Genomic DNA, 14552 nt, shown 5'->3' with positions numbered 1-14552 from the left:
AATGCAGGCGGCGCTCATGAAGCCCTGGTCTCCGGTCTGGGCTCAGGCCAGTTTGTCGCTTAAGGGCAGGAACGGGTTAATTTCAAAGAGGCTGGTTTTCAGTGGGACACCCAGAAGGCTGCAGTTCTCCAGTGAACCCCATCATTCGCTTATCAAAGCAATGTGATCTTGAGCCACTCATTGGAGCCCCCCCCTAAAAAACCTGAAGGGGTTTGGGGAGTCCCCGACTGAGTATCGGAGACCACAGAACTGGTGCAGTTAATTTTTCATTAAATTGTGCAAAAGACCTGCAGTGCGGACTCCCACAGAGCATGGGGAATGCGGTCACGTCTTGCATCAGCTGTGCTGGACTCTTCACTGCAAACACTGTTACTTGATGTTTATCAACATTTGTGTCAATGTCAATTATATCAATGTCTGTGTGCAACCTTTAGACTTTTCTGTACTGTGAAAGGTTAATATTTTAGTGCTTCCCAACTAAAATTTTAACAAGTACATGCACTGAATTGGCAGGTTTTCACCATATGAATACCAGTAGGCTGATGGGCAGAGAATGAAACTTTGTATGATGTTTACAGCAAGGGTGTTTAAAGACAGAATAGGGTTTGAGGAAAATGTCCTTCCCATATCAACCATGGATGAAAAGAACAATCCTATGGTTTAAGGCTTTTTTTTTTTTTTCTGCTCTGCATGGGCAAATGTGCCTTTCCCCCCAACCCAGGTCATTCCCATGTGGGAGGAATGCCAGAGTTTGATATCTATAAGTAGCAACAGCACTGCGTGGTCTTGACCGGCATCTGTCCAGCTCAAAGCTCCTTCCTCCTCAGAGAAAATGAAGCCACAATCTGCAAAGCAAGAGAACAGTCCCCCAAATAAAACTCCTCCTCTACACAGTCATGGTGGTTCTAACGGAGTGCCGTTTAATTTGTTTTTTTTCTTAAGATTCTTTTTCTCCTCTTTTAAATACATTTCCTATAGTACACAGATACAATACATAATGCGGTATAAAAAAAGAACAGGAAAACAACCCAAAAAACATTAACAAGTAATTTTTGTTCTGTTTTAAATCGAGGCTGACATTGTATGGCTTCCAGAGTATAATTGGAAACGTGGTATGGCTGCCTCTTTTGGACACCAGAGGGCAGTGTTCTTCAACTGTACTGGCCAGCACCTGTGAAGGGGGAGGCCACCGAGCCGGGCTGTGGACATACCACAGGAGAACGGATTGAGGACCAAGGGTGATCTTTAGTGATCAATGATTGTACTACAGAGCAGTGTACCACTGACCTCGGTGGATATATAATCTGACATCTTTGCTTTTTCATTTTTTAAGGACCAATCAAAGAAAAAAATCTTGAAAAACTGGATCCAACTGGTTTTGTCACTTGGGCGAGGTAAATTCTATACCGAATCTGTACCAATATTAGTAGTTTTCTTTGCTTTGAATAAATTCCCCACTCTGTATTGGGTGAAGGATGTGTACGTGTTTGTCTATATATACACATACACACACACACTAAGTTTTCTGTATTTTTGTATTGCTTTTGGGTGCTCTATCTGACCCTTCAGAGTGGGTGTCAAGCTGCATTAACAAGTGCTCTACAAGGACAAAGGCTTTTGCAGTGCTTCACATGGCACTACTGTTTAAATCCACTCCAGGTCTTAACAAAGAGCGCTGTCCCTTTTAAGTGTCTCGGATCAAGTCTTTGGTTACCATCTAAAGTGGGCACTTTCTGGGCACCATTCATTTCCATAAGGTGGCGTTTGTGTGGAAGTGTTGCCCCAGAGCAGCACTTTACAGGGGGTGGTATTGGAATGCTCTGATCGTTCGATATTGATATTAGTTTTTGAAGCCACTGGCTCCCCCACTCCCTCAAGTGGCCTCTCAGTCACAGCACCATTGAAAACCACCCTGCAGCCTCTGATTTCAGTCACAAGATCAGCACCAATCTATCGTACAATCTATATGTGATTATACCTTAATTTTTTTTAAACTTTCTCTTTGTACAGTGTAAATATTTATAAGGACTTCAAATCGACAAACGTAAAACTGTAAACTCAATCCCTGATATAAAATATATTTGGAAGAAAACAACTGAAAATCATACATCCGTACAAATGTACATAAATAAATTAATTAATAATTTCAACATAAAAATGTAAACAAAGTTTGTTCTTTCGGGCTCTGCAAAAGAAAAGAAAAAGTAATGTAACATAATGGATATTGTGTTTGTGTTTTTCTCTCCCCTCATTGAGATCCGGTTTGTGTCACAAAGCCAAGCAAGTGACAGAGTTGACGACTGCCTTACAATAAATCCCTTCCCTAAAGGAAGAATACGAGGAGAAATCCTGAAATTATGGGGGGGCAGTATGTGTTCAAATCACATACTCGGAATCTCCGGCCCCCCATCCCCCCCATCTTTTGTCCTATGGAATTAAAATCCCCAGTTAATGATCACAATTTCAGAGAAAAGAACAAAGATGACCAAGTTTGAAACAGAGTAAAAAGGACCCTCCCTGTGATACAATGTTGTTGGTCTTCGTCTGGGTGGGGGGGCGTGAGGAGATGTGAGAGAGGGAGTGGCCCCGGTGAGGGTGAGGTGGTCCACGGTGGGGGGGGGGGTATGTACAGGGTGCCTGGTGGGCACAGGGGTCCTCGGGCTCATCACCAAGTGACGGTGCTGGAGGGGTGGCTGGCCTCCGCGCTGCCTGAGTGGTCCAGCTCGGCGCTGTCGCAGTCGGAGTCGTCGTAGTGGGACGGGATCTGTGGAGGACGAAACGGGGCGTTAAAATCTCTGTAATCCTCTACCAGCACTGGGGAATTGTCATCACTCTGTAACTGTATATTTATTTAGTTATTCGTTGTTATCCACACAGATACACACTCCTGTCCAATCAGATTCCCTCCCTTAAAGCCCCACCCACCAGCACTGGGATGAAAATATTCAGATGCTTCCCTGCTGTACTGTGGTGAAACTAGATTTATCTCCCTAACATCAGCTGCGAATTCAACTGTATGGCTCTGAACTTGACTGAAAGACATTCACAGTTTGAGAGGTGTTGGAGGTTTTTGCTGTCAATCTTGCTGTGAGGTTTTGAGTGGGGACAGTACTGTAATCTCTCTCTTCTAAAGGTTCTAGATTTGTATTTTAATACTATTGCAATTACTCGACGCTAATTGGGGCCGGTGGGGGAGGCAAAGCTTGTAAAATCACCCCCTATATATATATATTTATTTATGTTATCTAACAAATTCAAAGCTGATATTCACTTGCTTTTGAATGTGTCCACTTTCTCACGAGTCCATCCTGGTTGGTAATATCCTAACCAGACGCAACTGCAATAAAAGCCATGTGATGGGTTTATAATGAGCAATGTGTGCACAAGGACAATATTCTCTCATGCAACTAAACATTCCTGTCATTGGAAAGTTTCTCACACTGATCACAGGAATCATAAAAATAAAAAAACTCCCAAGGGCAGAAGCCAACATGTTTGTATTGTTTTGTATATCGCTTGTCACATCACTTTATTTCCACAGCATGATAGTGATTGAACTAAATATCCCTGTAATTATAAAGCACACTCGCACAGAGCTGCTGTTTTCAGTGTAGTGGACAACAGGCCTGGTCAGTGGCAAACGCGAGACAGAGACGGAGAGAGTGACCACCTGGTAGAGCCAAGACCAGATGGGGAATTCTCCTCATATTCCCTCCAGACCCCCAAGGTCTGTGCCAGAAGATTTCCTTTGCTTCGGACAGAAGGGGGACACAGAGGGTGCAAGGGAAGGGCGGAGTAGGGGGCTTCACCTCGTAGGTGTTGTGCTCTGCGTTCAGCTGAGTCTTGACCTCTCGCACCGCTGCCTCCTTCTCGGACAGCCCGTCCGACTGCTGCAGCGCGTCCACCGGGATCTCGGAGCTCTGGGACAGCAGGTCGTCTGACTTGTCGTCCAGCCGCTCGTCCGTGTTGGTGCTGACCACGTCTGGCGTGCCGCTGTGGGAGTGGTCACTGGTGTTGCCCTCCTCGCCGTCGGACACAGACAGGTTCTCCGAGCTGAAGGTGGACAGCGACTGGCATTTGCTCATGCCGGCGGGCCTCCTGCAGAGTAGATCAGTACCAAGCCACATGAGAATCAGCTTTCAAATGTGGCGCAGTGTGGTTAGAGAAAGTGTGTGTCTTGGCTGTAACGGTTAGTACCCCCCACCACCTACTGTTTAATTTCTCTGCGTGTCTGTTGTTTGTTTGCTTTCTTGCGGTGTTATTCATTCAATCTCACTCAATCGTGTCTCGCCATGGAAATGAGTGGGTACTTTCCATCCCGTTTTTCTGTTCTTTGCAGTTTACGGGGAGGGAAAAAAATTGCATCCCGTTTCAGGACTAACTAGAGGTCAACAGGGTGGGATGGAAGCAGTAGGGGTCTGATCAGTTTTACCCTGGTTTGACACATCTCTTTGCTTTGCTCTCTATCATATTTCCAGGGTTGCAGTCAATTCCACTTTTTCAAATTCCAATTCCCTTTTTCAGACCCGTTGCAAATTCCATTTTTTGTCATTGACAGAATAGGTTGGAATTGGAACTGAATTGCGAAAGGATTACCTTTCATGAAGCAACTGAAGATACAAGCGCTGCCTGTTAACGCTGCTGGATTCACTGTTGATGCAGCTCTCGTAAACTTCCGTACAAACTCAACTGCACGTTCATTTTCTATTGTGGTATCAGAGTTGTGGGAGTAGGGAGGGGAGGACAGTAGCGCAATTCTGATGGGCGCTGTGGCAAGCTGGGAGGTCAGCCAGGGGGAAACCACAGAAGACGAAACAATACTCAACATTTGCTCGGGTAGTAGGTACATAATCCCACGCAACTCACCTCTGTCTCCGTGGCAACTCCACCTCACTGTCCACCTCCCCCTCCTCCTCCTCTGATGACACGCCCCTCTTCTGCACAGAGAAGAGAAGAGAAGAGAAGAGAAGAGAAGAGAAGAGAAGTTGAGATTCGCCCTGTTCTCTCACAATACAAAGCCATTTCTGCTTGATGGCCTGTCCTTATTCCATTAAGTGGTGTGATTGGTGTGTGGGGTTTTGGGGCAGTGGGGAGAGTACCTGTTTCCGTGTGACGGCGGCTCTGTACAGGATGGCTGCGGGAGTCAGGTGCTGCTGCCCGCTGCCCCCGGCTCCTCCCCTGGGTGCCCGGCTGACCCCCGGCCCCTCTTCCTTCTCCTCCCCATCCTGCGGGAGGCGGGGTGACCCCAGCACAGAGCCCCGCCCCGTCGCCCCGCCTCTCCCGCAGGGCGAATCGGGGCTGCTGGAGAAAGGGATGGAGGCAGCGTCCTCGCTGGGCGTGTCACTGCGTGGTGGGGTCTCGGTGAGGTCGTCGGCGCCACCACCAGCCTCCGCCGCTTCCTCCCCACCTCCGGCCCCCGCCAGGCCCGCCGAGGCGCTGAGACTGCCCCTGTCCCCCTTGTTTCGTCCCTCGGCTTCCAGGGTGGTGGAGATAAGGTCGGGACTGGAGTTGGACATCTTCTTCAGCAGTAGGTCGTGCTGCAGCCCCCGCAAGGCGGCGCTGGGGTCCAGGTGCTTGGTTGGCAGTGGGTTGGTGGGGTCGCGGCACGGGGGCGCCAGGGCAGCCTTCAGCCCCGCCAGGTCCCCACTGCTGCCCTTGCCGCCTGCCTTCCTATAACGGGTCTTGCCTCTTCGCGAGCGGCCTGGCGAGGTGGAGCCCTTGTTGGGGCAGGAGGGGATGGTGACCTGTGTCATGGAGGAGTCCAGCTTAGGCAGGATCACCTCTGATTTCAGGATGTCTGGCCTGTGGACACAGAGGGACGGGGACAAGAAGAGAGGCGGAAGGAAAGTGAGGGGAGAGGCAATAGGAGTTACAGTCCCGGATTCCAGCTCAGGAAATTACATTAACAAAGTGTGGTAGAGAGAGGTATATATGAGTTGGAGAGCAGCGTGTTTACAGTGTAAGAGCCCGGTGTGACTCACACCACAGAGTGCTGCACTGGGGAAGGGAGTGTGTGGGGGCTGTGTGAGGTGAGGTGAGGAAGTGCAGGGTGCTGTGCTGAGCTGTATACTTCAGTGTTGTGCTGTACTTTGTGCTGTGCTGTATGCTACAGTGCTCACCGTTTGCTGTGCGAGGGCAGCTTCTGTGGGACGTTGCGCTTCTTGATGAGCTTCTCCATGGAGTTGGAGGGGCCGCCCTGGCGCGAGCTGTGGTGCTTGAAGAGCCCGGGGTACTTCTTATCCAGAGACTGCTCTCTCCTTGGACACATGCACACACATGCATTACACTCACACACAGAGCTAACTCTCTGTAACTCTATCTGTAAACCCTCACTCCCTACTGTGGAAAGGCACCCTAGCCCACAGGGACCACAGATACTCTCCCTCACTCCTTCTATCCCTCCATCACTCCATCCCTCCCTCCATACCTCATCAGCTCCTTCTCCTTGAGCTCCAGCTGCAGCATGACAGCGTTGAGCTCCATGTACAGGTTGTTGGCTCTCTCCAGCTTCCTCTCGTAGTGCTCTCGGATATCCAGGGCGTGCCTGTCAACACAAATGGCATAATTCCAGCATACAAAAGTAGGTTGAATTTCTGGTCCCATTTAGATGTTCTTGTGATAAATAAAAATTGTGCCGTTGGGTGTGTGAATGGAGCCCCTCTCTAGTTCTGTCTGTCACATGTTCAGACTATTCTCAATGTATTATAGCCAACCCAGGGTTCTCTATCTGGCGCTTATGAACTTGACTATTCTGTTCACAATTTTAGATGATGTTCTACAGATGGAGACAGGTTTCGTTTAGAGGATACCGCTGTCAAATATTGGAGATTTTGGTGTTAAAGATGAAAGCGGAAGTCAACCTGGAGTTCAAACTTTATTGAATCCTGTGGCTCTTTCAGCGATCAGGGTCAGCCTCCCCTGGTTTAACACACTCCAGCTCGGACTGCCGGGCCCTGCTTCAGATGCATGCATTTGCAAAATCTCTCTGGCCAAAGGAACGCAAATATGGCCTGCCCACTCACCTGAGCTCCTCTCTGCGTCGGTTGATGAGTTCCTCGTCCAGCCGGTGCAGACAGGTGCCCTCAGACTTGATCTTCTCAAAGTGCTGCTTCACCTCCTCGCGCCACTCCGCCTGCGGGTAGTCAAAGCACACTCCTGGTCATTTATTTACCCCACAGATGGGCAGCCTGAGCACCTCCAGTCGCCACCTCCCCCCGCCACCCAGTGCCACAGCCTGAGCTACACTCACTTCATTGTCTTTAAGTGGCTTAATTGATGAAGCAAAGACCTTAGACCTCAGATCACTTAAGCAGTTTCAATTTAGCTGCTGTGCCAGGGGAGGGAGCTGCCGTATGTGCGCATTGCGGGTATAAACAGTGGAAGCTTCGATGTGATTCTTCTGCTTTTACTATTTGCAATTCTTTATGTATACTGCCTCCAGCAGCCAGTCATACACACAGCACAGACACACATATGCCAGCTGTTCAGCCTTATGCATATGAGCTTTTCTATATGTGTGAATATATACATATATAGCTACATGAATCACTGCCTCTCCTTCAGTTTATTTTTGCGCAGGGGGACCAGAGGATTTTAGAGAGGATGCCAAGGTTGATGATGATGTTAGTCAGACGTTTCATAGAAGACATCTTAAACATCACGCAATGCAACAAGGAATGAGAGTGAAGGCTATGGAAGGATTCTCATTTTCCAAGATGACTGAAGTGCCAGGGCAGCGTGGAAAAAAACATAATGAAATACGGATCAATAAAGTGCCAGCAGCTAAACACGAGTCCTGGCTTTTGGGAGTAAAGGAACCGGATACCTGTGGGGCTTTTGCTCTCGTATGGCTTGCAATGAATGCAATGGTGGTCTCTGAGGTGTCAGTCTGAAAGACAGGCATCTCCCTCTACCAGTAGGGCTCACATGTTGCTATAACCTTGAGTTTCACCATAGAGAAGCAATCTGTTTGTCAAGGGGTCGGGGGTTGTGGTGATTAAGCTAATGGACTCTGCTGATAGCCCGAGACCCAGCCTGCTACGCCTCCTCTTCATCGCTATTACAGCAATCAATGGGGTCCCGGTCACAGGGCTCCTATTGACGTCACAGAATCAATTACAGGATGGAGGTAGGGAGGGGGAGGGGGAGGGGGTGGTGGCTGTTACATGTGCGTCACTTGATCGGAGAAGGAGGAGAAGGGAAGAATGGGGATGGCGTGGCAGGGAAGGGGTTGTGGGTACTGAATGTGGATGGCTAGATTATATCCCGGTCTGTCTGTTTTCCCTCTACCCACCCACTGTGCACGGTAGCATGGAGATTGGGCTCTGGAAACTGGCCTGAGATGAGAGGCCCTTCCAGGGAGGGTTAAAACCATTGTTCTGAGGGTGGAGAATGAGGGGAGGATGTACCTGGGATTTGAAGTAGGTCTCCTGAGGGGTGGATAGGACGTCTGCGGAGGCGATGTCCAGGTGGAGGAGAATCTGCCGGAAAGAGGGCCTGTTCCTGGGTTTACAGTTCCTGTAGCCCCAAAGACACGGGTGGGATTACAGCGAGAAACACCTTTTAGTATGCGTGTGTGTGTGAGCATGTGAGCATGGAATTGGAATTGAACTTAAGCTCTGAAATGTGTGTGTTGAATAGTCGTCATCCCCCCAGCCCCTACTGGCCCCTGGCCTCACCAACACTGCCTCAGCAGGATCTTGAAGCCGTCGGGGCAGCTCTCAGGCACAGGCAGCTGCAGGCTGTTGTTGCCCACGCCCCAGATGATGGCAGAGGAGTCCACGTCCTTGTAGGGGATCTCTCCTGTCAGCATCTCCCACAGGACCACCCCGAATGACCTGCGGGGGACAGAGAGAGAGAGAGAATGGTGAGTCACCTCAGTTCTAGCCTCTATGTCTCTAACATGAAGGGGCAATCAGCTCTGGTTTTGTGCAGAGTTGGAGGGTCCTTCAGGTTTCCCCTTCACTTAATCATATAACTCATCTCATTCTTTGATGTGCCTTAACAATCTTAGCCTTCACCACCAGCTGCAAAGTGGAAAAGACCAGCAAAACCCTGCCTTGAAACACCGCCTCCGGGCCCAGACGCGAGCTGTTGGTGATAATCTGGTGATAATCCCCCTCCGTTGTAAGCCATCTGAGGTGACTGGGAGTCTGTTAGGCCGGGGCTCAATGTCCCAGGGGCCCTGGCCTAGACTGCCTGACGCCTTGTGCTTAAGTGCAACCAGGCATGGGCCCAACCCCTGTCAGGTGTGGGGGTTGCGGGGCCCTGGAGAGCCTCAGGCCTCGGGGGTGACAACCAGGCCGCAGTCAACAGCACTCTATAGATACTGGAATCACCATGGCGTCCGCAGTGCAGTGTGATAGAAGAGGTAGGCCTTGCCGGTGGAAAAATGGGAAACTGTAGCTTGATATCATGCATGTTTTCTTCTGTACAGTTATGGTACAACCCCTCTCTAAAGGTTACCCATCAAATATAAAGTACATTTATGGGGAGATTTATGGAACCGTCCACATTGTAACTCTAAAAACAAAACACAAACAACAACAACAAAAAAATGATTTTCTAAGTCTCCTGGGCATATAGTTTTAAATGTAGGGGGAAATGTATTATTGTTTATTAGAGGTGTAAACTGACATTGACTGTGTAACTTGTGGGAAAGATAACCACCTATCTACTGAGGCAGACGGGAACAGAAACAGGCCAGCTTTTGGTAAACAAAAACATTTGGCACAGGTTGTGGACAAATACATAATATGCCTCCTATCGTCTCTAAATATTTGGCTTCATGACTACAGTGCAAATGAAAGCAGATCTTCCCAGCACAGTAAGCAGTGTGGTTTTCGTGCTCCCAGGTTTCAGGGTTTGTATGGTCTATTCAGGGATGACGGCGCAATGGGATTGGCTGAGCTGGCATGTGCAGGGTTTTGTTAAATGTTTTAACAGCCCTGTTGAGGGCTTTCACATGCTCCAGCACCCCTCTCCTTCAGAGTGTAATCTGGGGTGGGAGAGCTGCAGTAACCCTTGTCTGTTGTAGGGGGGAGGCTATGATTAAAATCCCTCAGAATCTTTGCCCATGCTCAGTGACAAGAGAACACACACACACACACACACACACACACACACACACACACATTGCATAACACTCTGGCCTGGCAGCCAATCAGTGAAGGCTGCATCTTTAACTGTACTTAATAAACACTGCATGCCATATATACATATACACACACACATACACAGTGCCTATACTTTTCCCCACTTAAACTGAAATACAGAATAACTGAATAACTGACTGAATAACCCCTGTTGAACAGGTTCGCTTTCTCTGAAGAGCACACAAGCACACACCCCACCCCCTCTATTTTTCTCATCCCCCTTGCCTTCTCTGATCTCTCAGAAGTGGGCGGTGCCAGTCCTTGTCTACCCCCTGCTGGCAGACCCTTGGCAACCTCCTAATTACCCTGTGCGGAGGTGTGGCGCGGTGCCAGCAGGGAGGATGGCGACTGAGCCGGGGCTGTGCGGCTGGCGGAGCGGGCACGCCTTTGCTGTGACAGGCTGCATTAGGAGAACAGAGTCCTGGCTGGGTAATTACAGGGCCTCTTGTCTGATAACAGTCTTCATTCACAGGCTGCTCCCCCCTCCGTGGTGCGGCACTTGGTGAGGAGGTTGTGAGGTGGGGTGGGGGGTGACGTTGGCATCCCGGTGCTGAGTCAGTTTTGGGCCCGCAGTGAAGGATCTCCCTTCCTCTCTCTCTGTCGCTGCCTCTCCAGTCTTGTAGATTTGATCTGTTGTCTCAGCTACTTGCTAGTTCTGCCTTTTGCTAGGTTGCTCAGGGTACCATAATTCTCTTTACAAATGCTGGGAGTGGACTCAACTTGGACTCATGCAATCGTTTAATTTATTATTTGACCCCAACCTCTTTGTCATCAGGGGTCGCTGGGACCAGTAACTCTGTGGTGTGCCCACTCTCCCTTGGTTATGCCAGTGTTGACATCACTATGGTTACTGCTGCTTGCACAGCTATACTGAGCCTAACTCCTTAAATAGCACTGAGATCTGGATAAATGTTGCTTTCCTTGAGAAATCACATTCCTAATGGTGTCTTTTTTTTTTTTGGTGGAATAGCTGATCAGCACAGCACTTAAGAACAGAGGCTCCCGCACCAAGGGTTATGTTATCAAAAAGGAACTGGGCAGCTCATAGCACTCCGAAATGACTAGAACACCATTTGCCAGTGCTGGACAAACTGGACAAAGTGCCCTGGTTTAACATGGTGTGGAAGTTATTCCTTTCAATGGTGGTTTGCACACGGAAACAGATCTGCTCTTATTCTCCAAAAGATGAAGAAATAGCACTGAGGCGTTAAGATAATTATGGTCATACTAAAGTTTTCTTTTCTTTTTTTTGTAAGTTGCGGTCTTAAGTGTTTTTTTAAACAACCCTTGTTACAGTACTGTGCACCAGCATAGGCGAGTGACATGATCAGGTGATGTTAATGTAGGAATGCACTGTGATCTCCACTGTGCATTTATCTCCAGGATAGGAGGAAAGGAGTTGGAAAAATAGAAAATAATAATGCCATCTTCAATGTTTTTCCCACAGTCATGGGCACATCAACACTTCCTGTTGTCTATAGAAACTATATCAAGGAGCAAGACCCTCAGACACTAACATTCAGGTTGATTTGATGATAATGACTCAAGTTGCTGCAGGGAAGACAAATCCGGTCCTTTTTTACCACCATCCAGGAAGTTATGATACAACGACACATCCTGAAACACTGAAAGAGTTTGACCTCCTCCATTATTTGGTAAGTTTTACATTTTTAAGATTTGAAAGTTTCTTGTATGCTAGAATCCAACTGAAAGAGTGGTATACATCTTACTTATACACGATAGCAAGACAAAGACACATAGAACTGCGATTTTGGGAATGTGTGTGTTTGCGTGGGTGGAATAGTTCCTCAGCATAGTGAATAATGATCTCAGGAGGGAGGGCGGAGTATCGGGATGAGCACATTTAGTAAGTTGAGCCTCTACTTCTGTTGTATACTGAAAAGGCAGGAGCTGTCGTTTAAATCTGGTTCATGGCAGTGTGGAGGTTTATTTCTCCCCTGTTGCTTGAAAATGGAACAGGCATGAAGGGAAGGAAAAATAGCCCCCAGGTGATAGTTGTAGAGTGGTGGATTTTTTTTGGTGGAATGGTTAATTATGGCATGCGATCACACAGAGCTCTGCCTGAGGATGCCCTGAATGCAACGAGAACAGCTGTGATTTTTTCACTGCACACAACAGTCGCTAGATGTAGGATTTTCCTGTTTGTTTTTCCTCCATTCTGCTCCGAGTGGCTGCTGCAAAACCTTGCTCCCCTCTCTCTCTCTTTCTTTCTTTTTCTCTACGAAAGATGGAAACGCAATTCTGCTGTCCCTGCAAATGAGAGAGCAAAAGCGAGTGGCACAGAGCCAGGCACTGGGCTTCTTCAGGTTATTTTTGAGCTGCACATCTGGCAAATCAATTATTGAATTACTGTGTTTCGGGAGAGAGATCTCCTGGTAGTGACGCACCAGATACCCTCTCCTCCCACCATCTTCCTCCTTCAGACCTCCTGCACCCCTCTGCTATAATGAAGAGCATCGCTTCCTTAGAAGTCTTTTCACTGCAGCTCTTCTCTTTGGTGCCACAGACGCATTTTGTATTTCTATGGCAAAGCAAACTGGGCTTGATTAAACGACCGTTCCAAGAGGGGTTTAAATGGTTGTCAGTGATCCGGTAAAGCAAAAAATTGAAATAAAATATAAATATATATATATTTACTGTTGATTGCTGTTGAATACAGGTTTACTGGTAGAAAGGACACATTCTTGAAGACTGGGGAGTCTAGATTACATTGTCTAGTAGTAAATATGATTTGAAGTTCCTGTTTGAAGAACTGGCTCTCATTAATACTACTTGTTGGTCATTTTGAGTGACTAAGCTGAACTTCATTGTCTTGTAGTTGAGAACTTGAACACTTTCTTCCCATCATTTCCTCTTACCAGATGTCCACTTTCTCTGACACCGGCTCGTTGCGGATCACCTCAGGTGCCATCCAGGCCACTGTCCCCGCAAAGGACATCTTGGTGCTCTTGTCACTTAGCTCCTTGGAGGTGCCAAAGTCTGAGATCTTCACCAGATCATCATAGGTGATCAGCATGCTGGGAGACACAGAGAGAGAAAGAGAGAGAGAGAGAGAGAGAGAGAGAGAGAGGGATGACACCCTATCTCAAGTAGTACTCAACCTCAAGGGTGGGGTTTTCTAACACACAGCTATTTGATGTATTTTACAAACATATTGTGAGCTGCAGGGCAGTACAGCATAGCACAGTACAAAACACAGCACAGAGAGACTCACAGGGAAGGGGGGAGGGCCCACTCACTTGGGTGACTTGAGGTCTCGGTGGATGATCTTGTGGAGGTGCAGGTAGTTCATGCCCCCAGCGATGCCCATGGACCAGTCCACCAGCAGTGATGGGGTGATCTTGCGCCCGGCTCTCAGAACCTCGTACAGCTGGCCCTGGGCACAGTACTCCATGATGATGCAATAGCAGGGTGCCTGGGTGCATACACCCCTGAGGCAGAGAGAGAGGGAGAGGGAGAAAAGCAGACAGAGATAGAGCCAGATAGTGGTTAACACACTTACAGCTGCAGTGGGTTTCAGGGTAAACCCAGTTTTTCCAGATGTAACTTCGATCTGACCTCTTGGCCCACACGGACCTCTCATCGCTTAGTGTTGGCTCTAGTCAAGTTAGGCCACCCATTGGAATCGTGCTGGTCTGGTAATGCTCACCTGCCAAGGCCGGGTACAGCTGGGCATCAACGCTAGCCTCAGTGATGGTGGTCTGACACTCGCCCAACATTTGCAGAGTAACAACAGGAAATCGCAAAAAAAAAAAAAAAAACATGCCAAATTTGCCTAGGGGTGACCTTGGCAGACCTGCAGAACAGATAGATCAGGTCTGGACAGCGCTCTCATGCCTTGGCAGTTCCTCAGGCTGCTGGGAGGTATTGGACGGTTGAGACTTACTAATCTGAATTAGCGGTGGATCGGAAGCATTGATTCCTGCCCCCCCCACAACCACCACTACCACTGCCAATAACCACCCCCTCCCCTCCCCTCCCTGATCTCTGACAACTCCATTATTCAACACAGACCTGAGCTGAGCTCCACTGCAGTAGGACTGACTGATCAGCAGCTTTCAGAGATTGTTGATAGGTTAATATTTCTGGGGGGATCAACAGGACATATTTGCCCAGCCCTTGTTATTTGTGTTTTTATTTTTATTTGAAGCTTTTCCAGCTACAGGGTCACCCTCAGGGGAATTCTGCATTTTAAATTGGAATCTGTCTCTGGCTGACTTATTATGATTTTAAACTGTGATCCACCTACTGGGGCTGCAGAGCAAGACCCTACACCTGCAGCATGGTGGCACCATTCCACTTCTGATCAGCACAATTGCCCTGTAGCCCTGTAATCTATTTTTAGTGTCGCTTTTCCATTTTTTGTATCACAGGTTT

General features: G+C 48.3%; 1 protein-coding gene across 2 annotated transcripts in view; it reads right to left on the bottom strand.

Moving 5' to 3' along the window:
- Window positions 1-409: 409 nt before the first annotated feature.
- The window catches only part of map3k12 (mitogen-activated protein kinase kinase kinase 12), a 44891-nt gene continuing 30748 nt past the window's right edge, over window positions 410-14552 (bottom strand). For both annotated transcript variants that reach the window (XM_066708373.1, XM_066708375.1), the window contains exons 4-14: window positions 13415-13606; window positions 13034-13192; window positions 8679-8837; window positions 8409-8517; window positions 7023-7132; window positions 6428-6544; window positions 6120-6257; window positions 5100-5802; window positions 4867-4937; window positions 3810-4098; window positions 410-2764 (exon numbers count right to left, since the gene is read on the bottom strand). In XM_066708373.1, the coding sequence (XP_066564470.1) occupies window positions 2666-2764; window positions 3810-4098; window positions 4867-4937; window positions 5100-5802; window positions 6120-6257; window positions 6428-6544; window positions 7023-7132; window positions 8409-8517; window positions 8679-8837; window positions 13034-13192; window positions 13415-13606 (2146 nt within the window). In that variant the 3' untranslated portion in view covers window positions 410-2665. The remainder of the gene's footprint in view (window positions 2765-3809; window positions 4099-4866; window positions 4938-5099; window positions 5803-6119; window positions 6258-6427; window positions 6545-7022; window positions 7133-8408; window positions 8518-8678; window positions 8838-13033; window positions 13193-13414; window positions 13607-14552) is intronic.

This window comes from Amia ocellicauda, chromosome 7 (assembly GCF_036373705.1).
Source record: "Amia ocellicauda isolate fAmiCal2 chromosome 7, fAmiCal2.hap1, whole genome shotgun sequence".
NCBI classification, from domain to species: Eukaryota; Metazoa; Chordata; class Actinopteri; order Amiiformes; family Amiidae; genus Amia; species Amia ocellicauda.
The sequence above is the reverse complement of the archived record's forward strand: the minus strand, read 5'-3'. Positions and strand labels throughout refer to the sequence as shown.